We start from the raw sequence: 27,120 nt of genomic DNA on the forward strand, positions 1-27,120 counted from the left end.
GAAGAGCAGTTTCCTCGTTTAAATGCGTAATATTATCTATGGATATCAAATATATAAGATGTCCTAAATAACCTCTGTACATACAGTCTACAGTTTGATTGGTAAAAATAACTTTAGCATATACTTGGATTAAGACTTTCTTTCTAGCCATTTAATATTGTATCAATCGTAGATGTTTTTAGTGTATACTATGAAAAAATAGTAGATATTCATCCATAAACACACACTAAGCCTAATGCGATTACAGAAATGAATGCCTAATGTTTTGTGTTACTTTGATTTGTAACTTTTCTTTTCTTTTCCTTTTTAAATATGGAAGATCTTGAACAGACTCGTTTGATGGTCTTGACTTGAACAAAGAAATTTTAAACTTCCTTCCAAGTTCCAACAGTGTATCAAACTATTAGCCATTAGCCTACTACTTGTCTACGTTGTTGGTTGCATCAGCAAAACTGGTTACAAATAAGAACATTAAGAACATGTATTAAGAACATTAGCGACGAAGCTCTTTCAAAAAAAAAAAAAAACATTAGCGACGAAGAAAATATATAATTCAACATATCTTGGCTGAAGAGAGTGTGCCGTTAAAGAAAACATTAGATTAAAAAAAGGTGAATTAAGTAGCCAAAAAAATAGGAGAAAAAACAAATGATATATAGGAGTTAGATTTTTAACAACAAAAAAAAAAGAAAAACAAACGCAAATGTTCATGTACTATGTACTATTTAAGCGAAGAAAATAGTATAGTAGACAACAAAAATTTGATCAATTGTTACCAATAGCTTTAATATAGTTATTGTGTTAATTTGTCTTTTTATGGTTATACAAGCTAATTCCCTATAAAAAGTTATAGAAAAGTTTGTGAAGCCTCACTTTAATTTGATTTGATTCTCTATACTTGTTGCCGTCCACGTGTTTGGATATAAATACATAGTGTTTTGTTCGAAAGATACGCAACTTTGACTTTAGGGATTATGATCAAATTATCGGTTAACAGTTTTTCACAAACCTACTTATGATCAAATAAAAAAAATTGAATGAACAATCAAATATTACGTGAAATTTAACATAAAAATATAACATGATAAAATAATAAAAACATTTGTGAGCGGAAAATAATAATTTCACGTAATGTCTTAAAATATAACATGTTACACGGAAATTTTACACACAAATAATTAGATGAAAAGTGCACTTTTTATCAAGATGATCACCATCATCCTTACTAATATTTTGTCATATTCAAAATCGTTGATAGCTGGTTATTAATTGACTCTTTTCAATCTGAAAGTTCCTAATTTATTTAGATATGTTGAAGGCGCGGCAAACAGTTTTTACATGTGTACGTATATTGTATAAGTGCTCGTCCCTTTCGAAATATCCGATAAATATAATACAGTGCTTATGACTGTTGTAAACTGAAGTCTTCTTATTCATTTATATATGAATTAATTAAGTTAATTATATTAACTTGTACATCGATGAAAAAGAGAAAATATAACATCAGTTACTTTATGAGAATGTCAAAATCTGTACTTAAAAAAACTGTTTAGAAATCCAAAACAGAATTATACAACGATAACACTAGTATAATCAATTGAATATTCTAATTCAAGAAAATTCTTTAACAAAAAAATATATATTCTAAACTATATATTGTATCTGCTTAATTAATCCAAGTAAAATCAATTGAGTCACCAGTAACAATTAAGAAAACAATTAAGAAGGTCAAGTAAGTCACTTGATTTTAGACATCTACGTGGATTATTTTAAAGTCTTGTTGGTTATAGACCAAACAAAAGAGCAATTATTGTTCGTTATACTAATATTTTTTTATTTGATACTACGTTAACATTTATTTCACCATAAAACTCCTAATAGTATATACAAAATTAGTGATCTACGCATCTGCTGCGGCCACCTCGCCGCCTCGGCCGACGACATTGAATGGAGCAATGACTTAGGCAGAATTAAAGATACGTTTCATTTCTTTCTTCCGTAATTGTTAAAAAATTGAAGACTTGCAAGATATATGCATGCATACTTAGGAGTCAGGTGTATCTTGAAGAAACGAGGACATGAATTTTTTTATGAAGCCCTATGGGAATTTTAATAATGTGACTTTTTGGTTTTAAACAATCTAAAAGACGCTAAGACTTACGATTTTTTTAAATTACTATTTAATTAAACAAAAGTAAAATTTATATAATTATTTTTTTTTCGAAAGAAGTATACAAAAAACAAGATTAAGGATACGGACTTCTTGTAAAGGTAACGACATCTAAAAGAATGATTTTAATTAAACAATTATAGTAAATTTATCTTTTCTAAACATAAGTAGGATTGTGGACATGGACAAAAGATTGTGACAAAAAGTTACATGTGGAAGAGACAAAAAAAAATATATATATAGAATATATAGAAAAAAAAAAAGAGAGGAAGGATAGGATCGAACACAAGCTATAAAAGGAACCATTTTTACTTGTATTTGTAATTTGTGGGAGTTAGATGATGTCTAGGATCGTCTCTCCAAACAATTAGATAATATATCTAATACGAAACATAATATAATTAGTTTAAAGATCTAGGTAATGTTCCATATCATCATGAGACTATTAAAATATTCATGCTTAAATAAATAAATAGAATAAGTCTTTAAAGTAAAGAAAAAATGGTCGTTTAAAATTTTCAAACTAAAAAGGTAATTAACTTAGCACTTTATTAGAGTATAGGTGTTTATGTTACGTTTTTTAATGAGGTTTTTCTATGATTTAGCTAAACAGAGTTTGTATACCGGGTCACAACTTTGTGAAGCTGTCCGTTTTTCGTTTTTTCGTTAATATGTTCGGCACGCTAAGAGCATCTACAACGCGCGTTTTTAGTAAAGTCTCTAGCAATTTTTTTGATTAAAAAATACGAGTAGAAGAAATAGTTTGGTGGAAACGTTTCTTTAATGGGTACCGGTGGAAACGTTTCTTTCGAACACGTGGCAGATCTATATTGGTTTAAAAATTTGGGAACAAAAATCACGCTTAAAATTTTTCCCGACCAATTTTTCATTTTCTTCTTCGCATGCTTTGGTTTCTCCGTCAAAGGGGAGAAAATTCCATCTTTCTCCGACGTCTCTCCGACTAATACAAGTCGATTCCGCATGGTGATCTCGTCATCGAATCAGGTAATCAATTGCAAACCCTAATTCCCTCTATCTCGATGTCTTCCTCTGGATTGTTCTGGTTCTCTTCGTCGATTTATAGGATTTAGAGATGATCAGGTTTTGCGGTATGTTTGGGTCGTTTTATCGATTCTTTTTGGTTCAATTGTATCTTGTGAATTGGTTTATGGATAGAGGGATCATTGTTGAAAATTTTTGATGGATTTAAGGTTATTGAATGTTGAGGTTTGGTTATTGAATGGTTTGGGATTTGTTAAACTATTTGCATTATTACAGGAGGTAAGAAAAAAAGATGAAGAACTGGAAAAGCAAGTGGTGGATCTCAAGAGCAAAATCCGAGTGGATCATCATCATCTTAATCAGTTTCCAAGTCTCAACCAAAGTTAACAAATACGGTAATGATTCTTTTCTTGCAAGAGCAAGGGGTTTATGATTCTCTCCTTAACATTCTTGTAGATCGACCATCATAGATACATACATGTATCAATCATCAAGAACAATATGCTTTATACCAAAACCAACCATCTAGTCAAAATAGGTGACAAATAAAAAAAGTTTTGATGTTGAGATTTTAGTGTTCGTGCTCCTTTGTCTCTGCAACATTCGTTGCTTAGATTTGGTCTTCTAAGACCAATTGCTTGATTTCAGGCGATGTTGGATAATGACGAATTCATTAGGAAAGCGACCTTGGTAGATACCAAATAATGATATATTTGTCCACCGAGTTCTTGTGGACATAGTTTCAGCCTATGAAAATGCCACGGTTGGACATAGGTTCACCGAGGTAATAATGTTTATTAGTGGTGCTTTTTTCAGTTGCATTTATCATTTGAAATATTGATGTTTATTAGCAGTGCTTTGAACTGACATCTGGTTACCTTGCCGGTTATGAACCAAACGGATGACATGCTTCTTTTTTCCTGGTATGTTGTTATCATATTAGTAAGTAATAAATGTATATTATAGGAATGGTTTAGATGGTAGATACTGGTATTAATGAAGTGGTTAGACAAGGAATGAATGCTTTAGTTAGGTTTATGTCAACTCACTGTGGTTAGAGATGCAATGAATGTTGGGTTAGTTTTTTTTTCATCTGTTTTGATGATCTTCTTTAAGTAGAAACCATCGATGAAGTTCTTGCAATGTTTTAATGCAATGAACTTCCTTCTTTCCTCCTAAACCCTTCACGTTTTAACTTTCTCTCTTTCCTCCTAAACTTTTCCAAGTTTTCTTCATTCCCTTTTTACTCTTTCTCTTTTTTATCCCTTTTTCAACTTTTCCAACTGTTCTTGTAATGTCTTCCATATATCCATTCTCGCATACCACAAATTTTGTTGACCTTTTAAACAGTCAACAAGAATCTTCCCTCAATGAATTTTTTTTCCCGAGTCTCAACTCCCTATCTTCAGTACTCAATGTATGCAAGGATCCAGCCATAGTGGAGGTACGACTGCAGAGCTCGGTGACGGTAAGAGAAAGACTTGGTCTCCCGGCGAAGATATTTTACTGATTAGTTCGTGGTTTAACACAAGTAAGGACCCAGTGGTCTCAACCGAGCAGAAATCTGGACCTTTTTGGAAGCGTATTGCGTTGTACTACGCAGCCAGTAAGCCGGCAGGAAGTGAAACACGTGAAACAGGGCAGTGCAAACAGAGATGGCATAAAATCAACGACCTGGTTAACAAATATTTGTAACTTTCCACAAATGGCAATATTATCAGAGACATTTTGCGCTTAAATGATTATCAAAATTAGTCTTTTAATTTAGGCCGGTGTGGAGGTCGTCCTTGGAAAGTGGATATGCAAAAAATGATTTTAATAAACGCAAATCAGTTTGATTTAAATTCGTCAGTATATCTTCAAATAAATTTTAAATTCCCCCTCCCGACAAAAACCCCAAAAAAAAAAATCAACTCAAATGTCAAAGGTTAAACAACACGCTACATTAAAAAGATGGCTTAAAATTCACAAATATACCGACAACTCACAACACACGGGCATAAATGTGCCACCGTTACTTCTACTGTTCTATATCCTTAAAGTACGTAAGCCGGTGTATGTGATCGTGCCGGTCGGGAACCAAATCAAACAAAAAAATTAGCTTAATAATCGGTGTAAATAATTTTCTTCTCAATATTTAACTTGCGTACACGAAACTTTCTCCTATAGATGTATAGGATTAGAATTGCGTATGGACTTATCTACCTTATGGCAAGTTAATTTCGTCGTTGACCAAATACACTAATTTTCTTCTTTTTTTTTGAGAAAAACTAATTTTCTTTTTAAACTACATTAAAACAAAAATGTTGACTTTAGATCGAAGAAGTTGATTTCAAATACCAAAATCGCTCCCTCTTTGATCTCTCAGTATTTTTCGTAAACGGTAGAATTGGTTTATGATCCTAATAAAAACAATATAAATTCTAGGCACATTATGTTTATCGCAATAGAATGTATCTATGAATGTCAAATGCTAAACTTGACTAAGATCAAGCTTATGGTATGAGCCATTGATCTCCATGTAATTTCGCTTATTATTTCATAATCTGCCCATCAGTTGAATCGTTTTATCAACAAAATATTAGCATCGAAAGTCAAATATTGTAATATTGTATAACATACTATTTTTTTTTTAATACTTTCTATTTTTTTCAATCAGTTAATATCTTGTTTCCCATTAACTCCACCAATAATGTTAACAGATATCAAATCAGATTCGATTTTTCGGCTGGGATTTCCCACACTGGTTTTTCATTTTTCTGTTTCGATTTTTATGACTGTCAATAGATAATGGATTTGAGTGGTATGAATGCAATGGAGCTTAAAGTCATCAACTTGGTGGTGCCCTGTCTAGAGTGTAGGGAACTAACAATTTTTTTGTGAACTATCATTTTTATTCGTAATATCCTTGTAATCAGTCTTCTTAATATCTTGTTTACAAAAAAAAAAAAACATTCTTAATATCTTCTTATTTTTTTTATTTTACTTCTTTTTAGGAATTTTTTTATGTATTGGAATAAAAAGACAAAAAATAATATTCTTTTAGTAGAAAATTGTTATTCAATAAAAAAATTCAAAAAATAAATTAAAATAAAGCACGTGAATGAGATTGATAGTTACAAGAACTAACTTATTGTATCATTTTGCGCCCACCTTGTTATAGTTATGCCACATGTATGAACCGTAATAATGTGATCTACTAAAATCTGGTGAGGTATAATAATAAAATATCTACTAACTAATGAAATCTGTAGATAGTGTAACAAATTGGAATATACCATTGCAAGATACCATATCAAGAAGTATCTCAGGGATTTTGTATTATCGATGTATTGGCCGACGGAAAACACCGAAACAGCAGAAATCCAAAGGAGTTTTCTAATTTGAAAACATAGACGTGCAAATCGATGAGTTAAGACAAAAGCTAGAGATTGAGCTGAAGTAGAGGCTTAGAGCAGAAGCTTCTCTGAAGATCTAATCGATCGACAAGATTGTCTATATATCTCGTCAATACTCGTCCCTGAACTTGTTTAATTTCGGGTTTGAGAAGCTTTGTTGGGTTGATTTGGTACATTATACTGTTGTCTATATATTTCTTTTAATATTTTTAGACCAAATTTTTTAATGATATCTTCCTTTAAACCTTGATCTTTTGAGAACCTTTCAAATTAAAGTTTTTTATGAAAATAGTTTCAACTTTTGATATTGTTTAGAAATCTTCCTTTCTTATCTTGCATTTATTTTATTTGAGGCTTGTTTAGTGTCTTACCTTACCCATCTTCCATTTACGATATCATTAAGCATGCGTGAGTAGTTCATTTATGAAAAACGGGCTTGACCGATTAATTTGATTTGATTGTTTGATTTTTATGTTTACTATAGATCTTTATAATTATCATTATTTGGGACTTGTTCAATACTGCGTTGAGGTTTGATCATCCAAAACTTACAAAATGATCTTTTCATGTCCGAAATGTATATGTGAAAATGTCTATAAAAATCTCATTTGAGCATATAATATATTAGCCGATGGAAATAGTTGATCGAGGTGATTGGTAGGTTTATTGGACTTGCCTTCAATGTTTATAGACTCTTGATTGCAAATGGAAGTTCTTTTTTTTTCTGGGTGCGAATTATTACAAATGTAAGTTCAGGGAAACGTGTTAACCTTTTGTTAATTTTTATTATTTCTCTTTAATAAAAAATAACTGTATATTCTATAAAAAACCGTATTTTTTTTAATTAAAATTAACCTTATATTCTGCATCTTCTTCCATGAATCTCTCTTTTCCAGCCATTGACATGTTACACATAATTTCTCTTCTTTGTTTTTTATTTCCAAGTTGTTTATACTTAGTTACTTACACTAAAATTTATAGATTTAATATAAATTTTAGCAGATTATATCAGAATTGTGGAGCCTCCAAAACCGCGTTTTCGAATTTACATATAATTAGCATGATAAAAAAAACGAAATGCTAATACATAAATTTGCACACTTTAAAATAATATGGTTTTGTAATTTTAATTTTGAACGCCAATTTTTGTTTTTAATACAATCGACTTACACAATTCAATCGTAAAGGTAAAAACAAACAAAAATTACATACACACGCAACAAACAAAAATAAAAGCAAAAACTTAAAAAAAAAATGAAAAAAAAAGGAGAAGAAAAAGGCCTTATACACCTAAAATTCTCCTCTGCAAAGTTTACAATTTTTCTGAAATGTAATTAACCAGTTAACCCTTAGAAGAAAAAAAACCCATAGCATAAAAAGCAACCCTTAAATCCTTAAGCTTTATTAAAATCAATATAGTTGATTTTTATAATTCAAGTAGACACCCAAAAGACAAGTAGGCACCAATGTCGCAGATCATCTTCCTGTTTCGAGGTAATGAGAAGGACGAGAACTAATCAACTTCTTCCTCGCAAAATCCTCGTAAGCTTCTTCTATGAGATCATCGTCGTCCCATTCATCGCGGTAATGCTCTGGGTTAGAGACAAGTCTCTCGTAACCACGGTCAACTTGTTGACCTCGCCAAGGTTCAACTAGCTCGCAACCACACTCTTCTGCGATCCAGTTGAGGTACTTGCACTGCAAGAGAAAACTGATTAAGCTTTTTCCAGAATGATGTTCTTTTTTAGTCGATAATATCATAATATGCTTGTAATTGAACTTGTGCTATTATTGGAAGTTTAAATCAGCAATGCCTGGTTTTGCTACAAAGTTTTTTTTTAAATGTGCTATTTTAGACAATTGACTTATATTTAATACTTCCTCCGGATTTATTTAGTTGTCGTTTTAAGGTTATGCACACAGATTAAGAAAATATTAATTGTATTAGTTTTTCAATATAAAAACATCATTAATTATTTATTTAAACACAATTCAACCAATAATAAAATAAATTGCATAATAAAAAAAATCCTAAAAAATAAAATCATAATAAATGTTGCATTGAAAACTGAAAACGACAACTAATTTAAAACAAACAAAATTCTTTAAAACGACAATTAATAAAAAAACGGAGGGAATATAATATATGTAACCATATTCAGTAACAAGCATACCTGAATTTTACCCAATCTATGCGTATGTCTCTTGGGAACACCTAACGCCTCAAGCGTCGCATACGATGCAATAAGATCTTCCATCATCTTCTCTTGTGAGGGAAGTGTGACCCGTCCAGATAAAACTGCAGCCACCCATTTGCTTTGGATTTCAAACATAACGAATTGTATGCCCTGATAAATAATAATCAAAAAAAAAAAATTAAAGATCAAAACGAAGTTAAACGTGAATTCATAATCTCAAGAAAGTAAGCTCAGTGACCATCGCTGGTAAACCAACAAAGGAAAGCCCGGGCGCAAGCGCGGGTGGAAAGACATGCTTGTATAGAGGCTCAACGCGGTTATCTTCATCGATGCTCATATAGCCATTGGTTTCAAGAAATGGAAAGTAATACTTGTACCTTTACACATAAACAAAAAACATGTTAGAAAGAAATACAACTAAAAATCTTGATGTATGCGAGCACAAAAATATCGGAAACAATGAACATACCCGGTACAATACACAATGGTATCAGCATATACTACCTTCCCATTTTTAAAAACAATTGATCCATCCTCACAGGCAGTCTCTATCTACAAAGATATATACATCAAAGAAGCATTCTATAGTCAGATGAAAATTCTATAAACCTTAATAATTAAAAATCAGTGTTGTCAGTTACCTCAGAATGAGTCCATAGATTGTTGGTGGGCACAGAAAGCTTCTCATACATAGCAGGATCACTCGATCTAGATGCGATGTGGACTTCTTTTGCGACCTTAGCTATGTCTCTACTAATATCGGCACCGCTTGCAAAATTTCCAATCACCACCACCACCTGCCAAAATATCAACACGATAATGCAGATCATAAAGAATCCTACAAGGTAGAGTTAGCCCAAACATTCTACAAACACTTTTTTTGGCGGACGATTTTGCAGATATTTGTTTACATTATGAATATAGTCATTATAATTTTGATTACCTATTTCACGGTTCTGTTTAAGAATCGTCATGTAAAAAATGTATATAGGAGGCAATAGTCTTTTATTAAACTACAGATTTGATATGATTTCCTTTTAAAACAAAAACTCGCAGGTATTTGTATTTTAACAAAATGGTTTTCTTATTGTCCGAACAAAAGAAAAACATTTATTTTTCGTGGTCGTTTGGACTCTTTTTCCTCTGTTGCTTTTTGTTGCGCGATAGGTTAGGTGTGGAAGATTTTTCACAGCTATTAGTCTTTCTCCTCCAACTTAGTTTCTGGACATTAGACAATCGTTGGGAGATAAAGTGGGTTTTGATTTGAATACTCTCACACATTCTGAAATTCGTTTGGGTACGAATAAATGACCAATCGATACGTCACTAAATATTAGAGAATGTTTAGTGTGAGGATTCATAAGGATGGTTTTCAGAAAACTATCAATGGTTTCCAGAAAAATTCTTGGTTTAAAAAATTAATATGGTTTAAACCAGAAAAACTTCCATGATCATGATTCTTTTAAATCTAAATTTTTGATCTGAGGATTTGATGGACCGTCGGATCTAAAAAAGAATTTCTAGCATGTAAAGGTCTAGTAAAAAATAAACAAAAACAAATAAGAAGAAAAGGAAGATCTAGTTGATTAATGCATTTTGTTCTACGACTAGAGTCTTAGAATTTTCATCAAGTATCATATCAGTACGAACTTTGAATTTGTTTAACGAAAGAAAAAAATCAGTATCTGATGTGATAATATGGTAGTGAGCAAATCTTTCCGTCGTGTAGTTTAGTTATTTTTGTTTGGTTGTATCTATATTACTAATCATATGGATGTATGCATATTGACATATATGTTGCATATAGTATAAGGTACCACTAGTAATACAAAGTGGTAAAAATAAATTACTGGAAGAACGAGCAGTAAAAGATATAGAATAATTAGAGAATGTAACACAAAGCGGTGATAATCTTTGTAACAGAAAAAAAAACAGTAAACACTATTAGTATACAGTAGAACCTCTATAAATTAATACTCGATAAATTAATAATCACTATAAATTAATAAATTTTACTGGTCTCAAGTCGGGTCAATGTAAAAATCTATCAAATTCGATAAGATAATAAGATAATAATTTTTTTTGAAATCTCTATGTAAATATATGGTCCCAACAAAAACATAAATTAATAATTATATATATTTGTGCAAATATATGTACATATAATATTTTAAAATTTGACTAATGTGTTTGCTTTTACTTAAGGTTGAAATCTCAATGGATCTTATCTCTCTAATTATTATATCAGTAGCTTTTATTGATGTTTTACGATATACATTCAAAATTTATGATGATTTTTTGATGTGATAATTGATTTCCTTACCTGTAAATGTTTTTAAATGTATTGTAGTGTTATCCTCAATTTTATCATCAATCATACGGATAGTAGCCATAAAATTTTTATAAATTTTAAATGTATTGTAGTGTTATATAACTGTAAATTTTAAATATATTGTAGTGTTACCTGTAAATGTTTTTAAATGTATTGTAGTGTTATCTTCAATTTTATTATAATATGGATAGTAGCCATGGGCTTTTTTATAAATTTTAAACTTATGAACATGTATATTTTTATATGGATAATCAAATATGGTATTAAAAACTATTTTATTGTAATATTATGATTGCTAATCATAATTTACATTATAAGATTTGTTAAAATTTTAAAATATAACATTATTCCAAAGTTTTTAGAAAATTATAGGTGGAAAGCAAAATTTCTCTATAAATTAATATTACGATAAATTAATAAAATATCATGATTCCGATATTATTAATTTATAGAGGTTTTACTGTAGTTATAACGGATTATAAAGTAGCAGTAAGATTAAAAAAAAACAAACAAACAAAACAAAACAAAAGATAAAAGTATCACTTTCAATACTCCTAATTATTAATGCTTTTATAATTAGTAACTATTAAATTGGCATACCCCTTAAATTTGCATACTCCTGCAGTAAAAATTACCAATCAATTCTATAATATTTGTTTTAATGCAAAAAAAGCCAAGTGATAAAAAGAAAGAAAAAAAAACTATAAAAAAGTACTGTCCTTAGAGGGAATGGATTATAATATGACTTGAACAACACAAAACTAAAAGATCGGATAATGTAGCAAGAAAGTTAGGCCCATACATGTCATCCTTGCCAATTTATCCTTGATACACGTTTCCAGCTCCGCCTAAGCATCCATATTTTATTTATTTATTCCTATTAACTAAATATTTTTTTGTAATACTTTTCAATAAAACAATTAAAAAAAGGGAAACAGTCCAGAGTTGGGACCGTATAGTAGGGCAACAATAATACGTTTGGTACGATGATAATCAAAAGCTCGTGTCACATGGATTCAAAATAAATACATAATTTAAATAAAAACTGAGAAAAGAAATAGAAAAGGTTAAAGCGACCATATACTTAGAGAGTACCTCATTTTTGAATGGACCAGGAACTCTGTAGTTGTGGCTATGGATCTGCTTCCCTGGCCACGATTTTACCCCTAAATATGCATATTTTTATACTGTAAGCCTTTTTGGATAGAAACAAATTTCAGACAGAGCACAAAGTGATCACTAAAATATGCAGTAAGGAATGCATGACAGCAATTGTAACATAAAATCCGTCCTAGTCGAAAAAATTATGGAGAAGAAAATGTATATACCGATACATTCAGAAATTGTAATATAAAATCCATCAAAGGCAAAAAAAAAAAAAATGAGAAAAAATGTATCTAGCGATAAGGATCCCTTTTTATAGGAGTAGTATTTATCTAAAAGTATAAACTCTGTTACTCCTCTAAACAAATTTTCAACTATTCAACTATTTCTGTAAATATATATACGCACACTTTTTGAATTTCTAGAAAAATATACGAACAGTTAATATAGTTTAATAGTCAGAATTATCAATTTACACTTTGGCATAACGAACATTGAAAACTTTAAAATCATCGTATATATAAACAATGTTGCATTGTGTATTCTTTACTAATTCTTAGATAAATGTTCAATTACATTGTCGTTAACAGAGTAAACAATTTTGTTAATTTGTTAATGTTTTTTGCTTTAAGTATTGTGTGAAATGCAAACACGGTGATGCGTGAATTTAGCCAAGTAAAATGTTTTGTTCTTATATTTATGTAGCAGCAAAAAATTAAAACAGTTATTTTGATGAAACCCCTTATATTCATGAATTGCTAAATAGGGAAATATTTGTGAATTTTTCCAAGTTAACCATACTAAACTAATTTCACTTGAGTTTTGTTGCAATTATTTCACCTCAATTTTGTATTTAAGTCATGAAAACTCATAGGAGTACTAATTAATAGATAGTTAATCAAAAAAATGATTAGCAGAAAACGTTTATAGTCAAAGCACTTTAAAAAACTACAAAAGCTTTTATATCTTACCAGGAACACGAGCAACGTTGGGCTCCGTGTAGTGACCACTGCAAACGACGACGTTGTCAAAGATCTCATCATCGGAGAAACCGCCAGAGTTCTTGGAACGGACCCTCCATTTCTCGTTAACCGGCTCGACTCGAACCACCTCGGTCTCGAACCGGATCATCTCCTCTATGTTAAACTCTCTAGCAAAGTCTCGAAGGTACGCAAGGACTTCCTTGTGGCTCGGATACCTTCTCGGGTCTCTTGACACGTCATCTCCACGTGGCACGAACGGAAAATCCCTGAAACCCATACATTCTCTCGGAAGGTTGGTTCGTAGAGACTCATAGACGCTCGAGTGGACTATGGGTCGGGTTGGGTCGAGACCAAGCGGGTCGGATTCTGCTTTTGGTGAATAAATCCAGAGACCTCCCACGTGTTTTTCCCGGTCAAACACCACGACGGTGTGACCTTCACGACGGAGCTCTCTGGCCGTTACGAGACCGGCAGCTCCGGCTCCTATCACTGCAACGTGTCTAGAAATGATTGGGTTTTGAGCTGGTGCCATTTTGTCAAATTTCAATGGTATATATGTTTGTCTATTTATTTATTTGTAGGAGCATGAACAGATATATTGTTGTTTTTCCCCACTCTGGCTTAGAGCAATGGCTTTATATAGGAGGTCATGCATGGTAATGATAGAATTTTGAAGAGGTAAGAAACGAGAAACAGTTAAATGGAATTAAATGTAGACGATCGTAGAAAGCATTAATTATGCTGTTTTATTTCAATTCTTATCTTTGCTTTAAATACGGTTTTTTTTTACCAAAAAAAATCGAAGAAAGCAACAAAGAAAGTTAACTTGCATGCAGACAAATTGTAAGACGTGTGAAAATAAAATCTTGGTGTACATGCAACATAAGTCGTTTAATTTAATTGTCTACAATTAATGTTTTTATGGACAAGGAAAACAGAAAATCACAAGAAAATGGTCACGTTTTATCAATGTTATAATCCATGTCAAGAAGACCATCGATTACTATTTATCCACGCCTCTTCATCATTACCATCATCAGATTACTTCTTAAAACTAAATTGGGTGTTTTTATCATCCATCGATCTTAGAGCTGTTTTATTATGATCCGATCCCTTCATTATTCTTGTGGTTGATATAGATGTATGAGTTTGGAGTAAATATGAGTCGATCGATCCTCATCATAGAGAGGGTAATTAGATTGGTGTGTGAATAATTCACCAATCAAAGAAGCATTAAGGGAAATGGTGAGTTTCATCATAACTTCGGGCGACCACAAATAATAGACAACTTATAGCTGGAACGCTTTAAGAAAAATAACAATCTGATAGGCGTCTACAGTTTAAACAACACAACATCGGAATATTTCTGGAATGAATCCTATTCTACATTATACACAACACAATACACAAAAATCTATGTGCAAACAGCAGAAACACTATAAAAACAATAGATTCTGTAGCGAAAACCGTTTTAAAAACAATAGATTTCTGATGACATTTCGGCTTGCAACTACCGTTTTAAAAACAATAGATTTCTGATGACATTTCGGCTTGCAACTGGATATCCTTTTAACCAATGTTTTTAAATCCGACCCGAACCCGCGGTCAGATCAGTATATCCAGTGACTCGTTGGAAAATCCGGTTCGAGTTTAATGCTAATATCTGCTACATAAAAATCTGTTAAAAACAGGCAAAATCCGATATACCTGTGATCCGGTTAGTGGTTAAACCAGTAGGTGATGGTTTAAAATAAATTTTGAACAAATTTAAAAAGTTTGATTATAAAAAATCTTTATATGATCGAATTGTTTTTTGACATACTGATTAACATTCTTGTTTTTTTAAGTTATATATAATATTGAATAAATTATGTAAGTTTTTTTTTATTAAAAAAATTGATGAAAATTTCACTATACCTCCGGAAGAAACCGAAGAGAATGGTGATATAGATAACGAATATTAGTTGAAATGATTTATTTATATTACTTCACTTTCGTACCGAGATTATGTATGGGAGAAATTAAACCGTATTAGAATCTCTCGATCTGTCTATAGTTTATCATTGGCGATTTTAATGATATAACAAGGAACCATGAAAAACGAGGAGGCAAAAAAAGATCTGAGGCATCTTTTCTTTCTTTCCGTGCTATGATCCAGAATTGCGGATTTGAGGACTTTCCGTTCCAAGGCAACCCCTTTTCTTGGGTAGGCCGTAGAACAAACGGAGTGATCAAATGCAGGCTGGATAGAGCAATGGGAAATGAAGATTGGCACAATCTGTTTTCCCACACTAATGTGGAGTATTTGAAGCTATGGGGCTCAGATCACAGACCGCTAGTAGCCTCCATTAGCAACACACCTCCGAAACCGAGTAATCAATTTATGTTTGATAAACGGTGGATTGGCAAGCCAGGTCTTGAAGAGACAATCAAAGAAGGATGGGGTACCCCTCTGGATCGTCGTCTTGGTCCCTTTTCTTGTCGAATACACAAATGTCGTCGAGCCATTTCTATTTGGAAGAAGAGTATAGTCACCAACTCTGAAAAACTAATTCTCCAACTCCAATACGAGATTGACAAAGCGCAAGAAGATGAGAGTGTCACTCCCGAAGACCTCCTAAACCTCAAATGGCGCTTATGCGAAGCGTATCGTCAAGAGGAAGCTTACTGGCGCCAAAAAAGTAGGGCTATATGGCTTAAGGAGGGAGACAAGAATACAAAGTTTTTTCATGCTACTACCAAACAACGGCGAGCTCGGAACAATATATTAGGCCTTCTCCACCATTCGGGTGCGTGGGTTAACGATGAAGCAGGCATCGAGAAGATTGCGGTGGATTATTTTGCTTCTCTTTTCACATCCTCGACCGAGAGTGACCCTTTTCTTGTTCTCCAATACGTGTCAAACGTTGTGAGAAGGGAGATGAATGAGAGTCTAACTCGAGAGATTTCCGAGGAGGATGTGCGACGAGCGCTGTTCTCCTTAAATCCTGGCAAGGCTCCTGGTCTTGACGGCATGACAGCCTTATTTTTCCAAAAATTTTGGGGAGTTATTAACTCTGATCTCATTCAGATGATCAAAGAATTTTTTATCTCCAGAACTTTCGACCGTAGACTCAATGAGACCAATATTTTCCTTATCTCTAAAGGAGCACAACCTCGTGAGATGACCGGTTTTAGATCCATCAGTCTATGTAATCTCAGCTACAAGATCATCTCCAAAATTATGAGTTTACGGCTTAAAATATTTCTTCCGGATCTTATATCCGAGACACAGTCGGCTTTTGTTGCTGGAAGGTTGATTACGGATAACATCCTTATAGCACAAGAAAACTTTCACGCCTTACGATCCAATCCAGCTTGTCGTAAGAAGTTTATGGCTATCAAGATGGATATGAGCAAAGCATACGATATAGTGGAATGGAATTTCTTGAAAGCATTGATGGAGAAGATGGGGTTCGATGCTAGATGGGTGGGATGGGTTATGCAGTGTATATCTACGGTCTCGTACAGAGTCTTAATCAACGGAACTCTTAAAGGGCATATTACGCCATCCAGAGAAATCCGCCAAGGCGACCCGATTTCTCCGTACCTCTTTATCCTCTGTACTGAGGCTCTTATTTCCCATCTTAAAGCGGCTGAAGATTCAGGGAAGATTCAAGGACTCCGTGTTGCCAGAGCCAGCCCTACTACGTCCCACCTTCTCTTTGCTGACGATAGTCTTTTCTTCTGCAAGGCAGATCAAGAGCAAAGTAAGGAGGTTATCGACATTATCCGTCTATATGGCGAGGCATCGGGACAACAAATCAATTTCTCAAAATCATCTATTATGTTTGGGAATGAGGTACCGTCCCAGACAAGGCAGGCAATCAAAGCCACTTTTGGTATACACCAGGAAGGCGGGATGGGCACTTATCTTGGTCTCCCATAAAAACTGCTCAAAGGCGCAAGTCTTCGCCTTTGTTCGAGACAGACTACATAGCAGGGTTAACTCTTGGTCGTTTAAGCTTTTATCCAAAGGAGGGAAGGAGGTACTGATTAAATCACAGGCTCAAGCTATTCCGACGTATGTTATGTCGTGTTTCCTCCTCCCTAAGGCTCTTTGTTCGAAACTTACCAGTGTTATTGCCAACTTTTGGTGGAGTTCCAATCCCGAGAGCAGAGGGCTGCATTGGATGGCATGGCCTAAGCTCTGTACCCAATTATCTGAAGGAGGGCTCGGATTCAGAACCATTGAAGAGTTTAATATTGCCCTATTGGCTAAGCAACTTTGGTGTCTTCTCCGCTCACCGGAATCTCTCCTTTGTTGTGTTCTCAAAGGAAGGTACTTCAAATATTGTAGCCCTTTAGAAATCAATGTCTCCAATCGCCCCTCATACGGGTGGAGAAGTATTATGGCTGCTAAATCTCTTTTGGCTTCGGGTATCCGTAAAACCATTAGTTCGGGATTTGAGACATGTGTGTGGTCGGAACCCTGGATCCCTAATGCACCGGCTCGCCCTCCAAAGGGGCTGAATCCGGTGAACGATCCACTACTTTATGTTAATTCCCTCATTGACTTTGAGTCTAAGAGGTGGAAGATGGATAGACTTGTGGAGTTATTTCCCCCAGAGGAGATCTTCCTTATCACAAGTATACATCCGAGCTTGCGAGTCTCGAGAGATAGTTATTGTTGGACATTTACTAAATTCGGAAATTACTCCGTGAGATCAGGATACCAGGCCACGAGAACCTTATCTCGTCTTGCTTGTGACCCCCCTCTTCAGGGACCATGTACGGAGGTACTAATGGCACAAGCTTGGAAACTCAAAACCACACGGAAAATAAAACATTTTGTGTGGCAATGTGCTTCAGGGTGTTTATCCACATGCCAGAGACTCCATTCTCGTCATATTGGTCGAGAAAAGAGTTGTCCAAGATGTGGTGCGGAGGAAAAAACGATAAATCACATGATCTTTGAATGCCCACCTTCGAAACAAGTTTGGGCCTTATCCTCGATTCCCTCGGCCCCAAGTGTCTTCCCCCTACATTCTTTGTATGGAAATCTCGATTATCTGTATTGGAGAGCCAAGGAGACTGGCTCGAGTGATGAGAGCTTAAGAGTTTTTCCATGGATCATGTGATTCTTATGGAAAACGAAACAAAAAAGTCTTCGAGAATGTAGACGAGCTGCCTCCTGACATCCTCGCTCATGCTACCCAAGAGGAAGAAGTGTGGAGACAGGCGAACTTGCGGGATCCCAGCCCCGATGTTGCTCCATCTTTGGAACCCAGCCTCTTCCTCCAGTCAGACACGGTGTGTCATATTGATGGATCTTGGCATAGCGCTGATCATTTTAGTGGCCACGGGTGGGTAATTTCTCAAGGAAACCGTTCGATCCTGCTAGGACTTCGGGGCTCAGATCGTTGTATTTCCCCTCTTCATGCGGAAATGGTCTCTTTGCTTTCGGCTATGCAAAGTGTTCTGATGGCACAACTCTCTTGCGATATCTTTGCGACAGACTGCACTGACCTGATTACTATGATTGACCGTCCGTCGGAGTGTCCGTCTTTTGCGTCGGAGTTAGAGGATTTCAAATATCTGGTCTCTTCCTTTAGGTCCTTTAGACTTTGTTATGTACCTCGTCTTTTTAACATCCATGCTGATAGACTTGCTAAAGCCACAAGAGCACGTGGTATTAGGTTTTCCCATGTAAGCTCTACGGTTCCTGTCTGGCTCCCCCTAGAGGAGAGTCTTGATCCGCAATCTTAATAATATGGTGTTTTCGAGGAAAAAACAATAAATGTCTCTATAGTTTTAGAGTTTCAATTTTTAATGAAATCTAGCCAATAAAACTTAATACTTGTATCTTGATTTAGATGTTAAAGAGTCATCTAGTAGCAAACCACCACCATAGCTCATCTTCAAATTTTTTGTTTCCCAACATTTTGATTCAGGAGATACGATTGCAGATACTTTTATCAGTAAATCGAGTAAAGAAATGTGTAAAAGATGGTTCATGGTTGTTCACTGTGGTATCATTTGTTTTGCTTCTGCCATATGCAATGTAAAGTCCCTTGAAATATGTACATGACAGAAAAAAAAAGGGAGTCGAATTTTATTCTGAGTCAGAGAGAAGCGCCATAATATCAATCTAATCAGAGATCTAATAACAGATTTTTATACTAATTTAATCCAAACCTATTGTGTACAAAAGAAAACTAAATGATCTAATAACAGATATCTAATAACAGATTTTGCTAAGACCATCTCCAATGGTTGCCTCTATTTTTGCCTCTAAAATAGAGGAACTCTAAAATAGAGGTATATTTGTCTTCAATGGTTACCTCTATTTTTCCCTCTAAAAAGGAATATTCTCAGTATATTCTTCTTTTTAATTGTTCTTAACACCTTTTATTGATAAAATTTATGAATGAACCCCACTTATTTTTTTTTACAAAAATTTACAGAAATTATAATAATACTAACTTTGATAAATAAAATTTGTGAATTAATCTTTTACTGTACTTTTTATAAAAGTTTTCATAAATTATAATAATACTAACCTTTGACTACTAAAATTTTTAAATTAATCCCACTTATGTTACTTTTTTATGAAAGTTTCAACATATTATAATAGTATTAGAAGTAAAAATTCATAAATTAAATTGATGTTATTTTTCATTTATTTTTATATATTTTTAATTTGTAATTATCTTTTTGTAGATTAATTTGCAATGAGAATTTTTATATTTAATAATATCATATGTTTTTAATTTTTTTTTAAACTATAACCAAAATTATCACATTTATATTCATAAAAAAAATTATACTTTTTACATAAATAAAAAGATTTAAAAGTTAAAGGACTGTTTTATAAATAAAAAAGTTTACCTCTATTATAAAGAGAAAAAATAGAATCCCTCTATATTTGGAGGAAAAAATAGCAATTTCTATTTTAGAGGTGAAAATAGAAATGAATTGGAGTATAATTTCTATTTTTACCTCTAAAACAGAGGTGGGTTGGAGATGCCCTAATGCTTTCTCCCTCATATTTGAATAACAGTACTTGGACACTAGATATTTTAAGAAAAGACAGATCACTCTCTTTCAAGGCGTTTCAAACTTATACTGAACCATGTGCTCGTATTAAAATAGGCCCTTAGTTATAAAAAGAGTTAGCCAAAACTTATTTGAATAAAAAAATGCAGAGAAATGAATCCCAGTAAATAAAATAAACTAAACTAATTCAACCTTTAAACCTGTTTTTTTTTCAAATTAAAAAATTCATCAGATTTATGATTTCCATATATTTTAAACGAAGTAAACTAATTCAGCCTTATTTTTTCAAACTAATATACACAGAAATAAAGGCTCTGATTGTTTGGTTAAGTACGATGCTTTAAGTTATATCTGGGATACAATATTGACACTAATTTTAGTTTACTATTTAGGGATATATAGATCGGCAAGTCTTTCTATTTTCATGATGATCTGACACGTGAACAACACATTTACCTGTTTAGCTACCTAATAAAGCAGTGCACAACCAATGCAAGGTGGTCACAATAAAACTTGTCACTATATACTGAAAAGTGGCAATATATTAATCACTTTGGGTCATGCTATAAAACGACCCTTTAGAGAGAGAGATATTGTCACTACACAATAATACAATATTGGAATTTTGCTAAAACAAACTCTTTATAACCCGTTTGATCCAAAAATAGATAAGCCATTAGAATATACGGAAATTAGAGATGATCAAAAATCCCCAACAATAAAGAAAATGACATATAATAGAAAATTGAAGAGTGGTAATTTAAAAGATCGTGAATCCGATTTCCACTAAAGATAGTGAGAGGTTGTTGTGACGCCGTGACAGGAGAGCTAAATGACAATATTTTTCAAACTTCATATAACAACATTAGGAAACTAACATCTCTTTCTTCCTTTTTCTGTATTTTGGAGAGTCCATCTCAATCTACAACGTAAGATCTATTGGATTAAAAAGGTAAGAAAGTGTTTGTCTTAAAATTAATTATTATAAACATAATTATCAGGAAATATATTTCTAATGTCTAACTACCAATATTCTATTGTCTAATCAGTAATCATCAATATATAAGCCCCTCTCTTTCTGTGTTTAGCTACGCATCTCTCAGTCAATACACCATTAATGTATGATGGTGACTGGTGGTCACAAATTAACTTGTCACAACCTATTGATATGTGGCAATACATTAACAATTCATTAAATGGCCTTATGTATGTATATAAAGAACGGAAAAAATGGGAAAAATATATAAGGCGCTCAATAATACATTTTTAAAATCAACCCTACCTATATTATGCCTATGCGCAATGTATGTGCAAACAAGGAAAAAAAACAGTACAAAAGCGATTGGTTCTCTAGGGAGAAAACGTCTTAAAATAATAAAATACATAACTAATTTACGTTAAGAGTATTTCTATTGGCATTTTTTATCCAAGTTTTGGCCCAAAAACTTAGATATTTCCTATAAATTTTGACGGATCGTTCCTTAGATAAAAGACAAATAGACTATCTTTTACGCCAGGTGGAGGTTGTGATTGGCTGGAATTTTTTTTAATATTTTAATATTTTTTTTTCTCCAAAAAAAATACTAAACTATTCCTAAAATTCATGGGTGGATAACACTAATGGAAATGCTCTAACATTTCGTAACAATATGATCTCTAATATTTTCTTATTTTGCATGATTGAAATCCAAAGAATATAGTATAGTGCACTGAAGATTTCGAGAATCCCACTTGATGGACACACTTTATGATTTAAAGTTTTATTATATCGTTAAAGCCAATATATTGTTGTTTTCTAATAGCGAAAATAATTGTGAGGTAAATCGGTAGCTATCAGATCCAAAAAGTTGTCAATTTTTCTAGTTTTACTTTCACTAGACTTATCAATAGACAATGTGTGGTTGTAGCTAAAACCATTCGACTCAAGATAAGTGACGCTGTGACAAGTGATAACTAAGGATGGATTATATATTAGTCAGAATTAAGGAAGGTACATAAATTGACCCTACATTGGGACCGTTTATAATGTAAACTTCCACTTATTCTTCTGTAATCATAACAATTCGAAAGAAATAATATTATCTTATCTCTCTAAATCTCTTTAAATATCTTTAAATATCTTTGAATCCAGAGGAGCAATTTGACATCATGAATGGCATTTCTTCTATTTGCAAAAATTTACCGATAAAAAAGTAATGATCACGGCGAGGGTAGTTCAGGCCCACTATAAACTGGGTTTTGTAAAAAATGGGCCGTTGGCCTCTCCTTGTTATTCACATAGAAACATTGGCTTGTTAAGCGAAGGTCTTGATGTCCTCTCCAAAGTCAAACCCAAACCATATCGCGAATTTCGCATCCACGCTCGATTCTACACAAGTATGCTGTTGGACAGCATGGCCCAGAAAATTTTAGAGCTCAAATCTTTGATATTTCCCCCATTTACAAATAAAACTGAAATTCTTTTCACTATATCATGTGGGAAAAAATATAATCATTGTGAAAACAAAAATCAATCCATAATCATGAAATCATTAATTAGAAAAGAATGAAGAAACGGAAATAAAAATCGACGAACCTGCAACCTAGATTATTTTTGTTTTCACAGAGAATAAAGTATTTGACCCACAAAAAAAAGAAGAAGTGAACATTAAATTACAGAGAAATATTTGCATGTTAAAAATATATATATTTGCTAATCTGTCCCGCTAACCCATAATCGGCACTAATCCTCTTTTTCTCTCTCTAAGATAAGGAAGAAAGTCTCTTCTGTTTCGCTCCTCATGGTAATATTTCTTCTACAATTTCTTACACATGTACTATTGATGGAATTTCTGACCATGAAACTATTGTCTTATTGAGAATGATTACTTCTTTTATTTAGCATGTCTTATAGATCTGTCGGTCAATCTAAACATTGAAAGCTTCAAACTTCTTCTCTGGGTAATAAGTCCTCCTCTTTTTACTATTAAAAAAAAGATCTTTGTAATATATTATCCAAAATCCCATACAATAAAGGTATTGCTTTTCCTCATTGTATATCTGTTAGTTGTTGTTTTTGTGGGGAAATTGTAGTAAATCATCAACGATATCTCTGGTAAAATTTAATACTTACAATTGAGATTCAATACCAAAATTGATTTTTTTTGTTTTCTTTCTCAGTGTCACAATGATAATGAACACCATAAACCTCTCGCTATGTGAATGATCAGTATTAGGTTATTTTTGTTCCTTATGAAATTTATAAGATATGATTGATGGTTTTGATTCTTTAAAACATCACCAGAAAATAAAAATTGTCTTCTTAAACTTTGGTATTTGAATTCTGGACATTTACTCTGTTCAACAACATTCGATCACTAATATTTGCAATGTTAGTACTTACTGGTTGAAGTTATGCAACCATAGATGGTGGTTATGCATTTTAGTAGCTAAATTTCTTTTGTTAATGAAATAATTTTGAATCTGCAAGGGCCATTCTCTGTTCGAATTTATGTGGTAATGTAGATAAAGGAGAGAGGCAAGAAAAAATTTTAGCTTTCTATAAAGTGTCACAATTCTTACCTATCGTTATGATTTTAGTTAATATTGTGTTTATGGATTCGATGGTTGCATTTTGATAGGGAAGACAAGAAGCTTCGCGATGCATTTTCACTGTTTGTCCTCTAATGAAAAATTGTCTAGGACATGTGCTGAGCTATATGATGAGAGTTTTAAGCAAAATCAAATTACAAAGCTCACTCTCTTCGGGCAGCAGGTATAGATTCCAACTATATTTCGTCTTTGTGTGTTTATAAACTCATAAATCTTATAATTTTCTTGAAATATCGAAAAAGTTGCACTATTCCAAGTTTTTATAAGTATTTTTTGATCATCAGATTTCATTTCAGGTTTATTCCGCAAAAGGCTCTCAAGAAACCATAGATTTGAGGTTTCCCTCAAAGATCGAAGCATCCGACACAAATTGGTTTGGCAAGAAAAGTGAGAAAGTGATTATCGTCTCAGGTGGATCAGGTTTGCTGGATCTTAATCAACCACCGGTTAATGAGCCAGTTTCCAATCATCATCAATGCAGCTACCAAGATTTGAAGTTTCCATACATCCAGAGTAGCGAGAAGAGCGGTTTAGATGGTTTTACACCAATTTGTTTAGAAGATGTCCATGGAAAAGACAAAACCGAATCTCCGGTTTCATGCTGCACCACTGAAAAGAACTCGAGGATTGAACAAGAAGATTCGTCTGAAGTAGTTCAAATGGCAGCTGAATGTTTACTCCACATCTCAGCGGTTTCATTCAATGACTCACTAAGATCAAGGCCTAAACGCTCATCTCAAGATCAAGCATTTTCAGATAAACCCGAGATGGGTCTTGAAGAACCGGGTTGTTCTTGCGATTCATATGAGCTTCACACTTTAAGAATCATCGAAACCAGCCCTGAAGATGTCTCTTGTGTGTCATCAAAAGGCAAAGATGAATGCAATAGCAAGAAAGAGGTAGGATTCGTGAGAAGAGGTAGGAGAATGAAGAATTTTCAAAAGGAGATACTCCCGGGACTTTTATCACTTTCTAGATACGAGATCCGTGAAGATATAAACATCTTGGAAACGGTTTTGAGATCGAAAGATTACAAGAAGATGCAGGGGAAGACTAGTGACGGAAAATGCAGATCAAATCCTAGAAACAACAAAGGTTCGTATGTAGGTAGAAGAAGGAGATAAACCGATTATGAGGAAATTCTCGGTTTATGCGGTTTAATAGACGACTTTGCTCTTGCTCCATTGATTTAGCTTTAACACATAGCGCTTTCAGGTCACAGTTTATGATCACTGAATGAATTTAGAGGAGAAAGTAACAACCTTATTGGTCTATGATCCTTAATATTCTTATTTAACTTATATGTGAAAATGAATACTTGTCAAAAGATAGTTTGGTTATTTTCAAACACTTTTGATACTCGTTAGAATTTAGAGCTGATTCCATAAATCAGGCCCAATGGACCTTTTGAATATCATTTAGATTAGGCCTCTCATCTTTCTTCATCACTTCTAATATTCTTCTCCATGTGCCTCCAATGAACTTTCATGATTTCATTTTCAATTTTTACTCTTTTTCTCTTCTTCTTCTTTTTCCCACTTTACATCTTTTACAAATGCTCTTTTAAACGGAATCACTTTACTATACTGATTATTCTTTCTCTTGAAGTACTCTGTGAAAATTTGAAATAATATTTATTTTATATCAACAAAACTACAAAATTTGAAAATTTCCAATCATAGTTTTCACTTTAAGGAAAGTAACTGTAATAGTAACGTATAGAGATTTTTAGTGAATCAGAGATCTTTCGTGAATCAGAGATTTTTAGTGTAGATGTAAAGAATTGAGAGTTTCTTGAATGTACGAATCAAAACCCAACTGTACAAGAATATATTTATGACAATGTAAAAGCCAATGCACCGAAATATTCAGTATTTACTCCCGCATTAATTAAGAAATCGATTACCCGTGGGTAAAATAAAATATCTAGTTACCATTTTTTTAACGTAGTAAACATTTTTAATTTTTGGTCAACAAAATTAATTACCATTTATCAACACAATTTTCTACCAATACATTGGAAAAATTCCCTAAACATAAGGGGAAAATTGCGTTGATAAATGAAATTACAATGTCAAAAGTTAGAAAATAAAAATAAAAATAATTTTTTTTTTACAGCCGGTAAATTATGAGAAAACAAGGCAATACTGCACGTGTATCGAACACGAGCAACTCGCCGTCGTCACCACTCACCGAGTCAAACCGAGATCGAACGTCCGAGTCAACCGAGTCGTAACGTAACTCGTTTTGCTTCGAGACCCGACCCGCAATGACCCGACAAACCAACATTGCCTTCCTCCCTTTTCCTCCGCCGGCCTTATCGTGCGCCGTGCAACTTCCGGCGAAGGTATATATCGACGCGCCGCCTCCTTTTCCTCCGAGAATACCCCACGCGCCACCGCCATAGCTCGGACCCAAACAATAAAACCTCAATGTCTCGTTTCCGTCGGCGACAGAACGCGCGTTCTCCTCACGCGATTTTCCGACGCTCCTAGTCTTCACGGCTTCACGATACTCCTCGAACCGGGTCAAAGTCTTTGACCCGTTTTGCACTTTGAAGATCATATCGATCCGACCCGAAAACGGTTTCGGGCCCCAGCTCGTCTGGAAAATAATCTCCACCACATTCCGCGACTGATGCCCTTCCGCAAGCTCCGTCAATGTCGGTAAAAACGGGTCACGAACTCGGGTCGGGGAATCGCCGGATAATCGAATACGGGTTGAATGAGTTCGAACCGGATCGGGTTCTCGTTTCTCCGGTTTTGGATTGGGTTTTTTCGGTTTTGGTTTGTGTTTTTTGGTTTCGATCACGTCTTTTAGACTCTGTGTGCTTCTCCTGCAGCTGTAACTTGACATTAGATGTTTCGGATTCGGATTCGAAATCGGGTTTGGGTTTTTAATCGGATTGTAAACATCATCGTAAGCTTTTGACTTGCACTGTAAGGATTTGACCCAACCACTTGCCATATCCAAGTTCCGGGTCCAAAGCTCTCTGTCTCTGTTTCTCTCTCTCTCTCTCTCTAAGATGACTTTGAAGCAGGAAAAGAAAGCAACATGGCGCGATGATGATGATGATGATGAATATTAAAAGTTTGGAACTTGGAAAGCTTAAACTACGATATTACCCCTTCATATTAAAAGGAAAGTTGCTGTAAATGGGTGGGTAATTTGTCTTTTGATATTGCTTTTTGTTTTTTTTTTTTTGGCCCTTGTTGTATCAAAAATGGAAAAAAACAGTTTTAGTTTGTAAAAACATAAGTTTTGATATTGATCTTATGTAAGATTATAGAAAAAATAACAAAAA

General features: G+C 33.6%; 3 protein-coding genes, 1 long non-coding RNA gene and 1 pseudogene across 4 annotated transcripts; 3 read left to right on the top strand and 2 right to left on the bottom strand.

Annotated features, from left to right (window-relative positions):
• Nucleotides 1-3,047: 3,047 nt before the first annotated feature.
• LOC112081891 lies at nt 3,048-4,091 on the top strand. The gene is made up of 3 exons (XR_002896773.1): nt 3,048-3,175; nt 3,449-3,567; nt 3,821-4,091. It is a non-coding gene; the product is annotated as an uncharacterized LOC112081891 (long non-coding RNA).
• A 3,824-nt stretch (nt 4,092-7,915) lies between these two features.
• LOC18009715 (flavin-containing monooxygenase FMO GS-OX2) lies at nt 7,916-13,763 on the bottom strand. The gene is made up of 7 exons (XM_006391791.2): nt 13,176-13,763; nt 12,196-12,266; nt 9,410-9,565; nt 9,238-9,320; nt 9,007-9,145; nt 8,745-8,918; nt 7,916-8,268 (listed from the first exon to the last, which is right to left on the bottom strand). The coding sequence occupies exons 1-7, from the start codon at nt 13,717-13,719 to the stop codon at nt 8,047-8,049; spliced, it is 1,389 nt and encodes a 462-aa protein (XP_006391853.1). The 5' UTR covers nt 13,720-13,763; the 3' UTR covers nt 7,916-8,046.
• Nucleotides 13,764-15,187: 1,424 nt separating this feature from the next.
• Nucleotides 15,188-18,935, top strand: LOC112090111 (annotated as a pseudogene).
• Nucleotides 18,936-23,123: 4,188 nt separating this feature from the next.
• On the top strand, nt 23,124-24,940 carry LOC18009727. The gene is given in 3 exon segments (XM_024149660.1): nt 23,124-23,165; nt 23,851-24,072; nt 24,113-24,940. Coding segments are annotated over 2 exon segments (1,035 nt in total). The 5' UTR covers nt 23,124-23,165; nt 23,851-23,865.
• A 957-nt stretch (nt 24,941-25,897) lies between these two features.
• LOC18009707 lies at nt 25,898-26,829 on the bottom strand. Its single transcript, XM_006391793.2, has one exon. The coding sequence runs from the start codon at nt 26,781-26,783 to the stop codon at nt 25,929-25,931; it is 855 nt and encodes a 284-aa protein (XP_006391855.1). The 5' UTR covers nt 26,784-26,829; the 3' UTR covers nt 25,898-25,928.
• Nucleotides 26,830-27,120: the final 291 nt, after the last annotated feature.

The sequence above is a fragment of the Eutrema salsugineum genome, unplaced genomic scaffold (assembly GCF_000478725.1).
Source record: "Eutrema salsugineum unplaced genomic scaffold, Eutsalg1_0 scaffold_8, whole genome shotgun sequence".
NCBI lineage: Eukaryota > Viridiplantae > Streptophyta > Magnoliopsida > Brassicales > Brassicaceae > Eutrema > Eutrema salsugineum.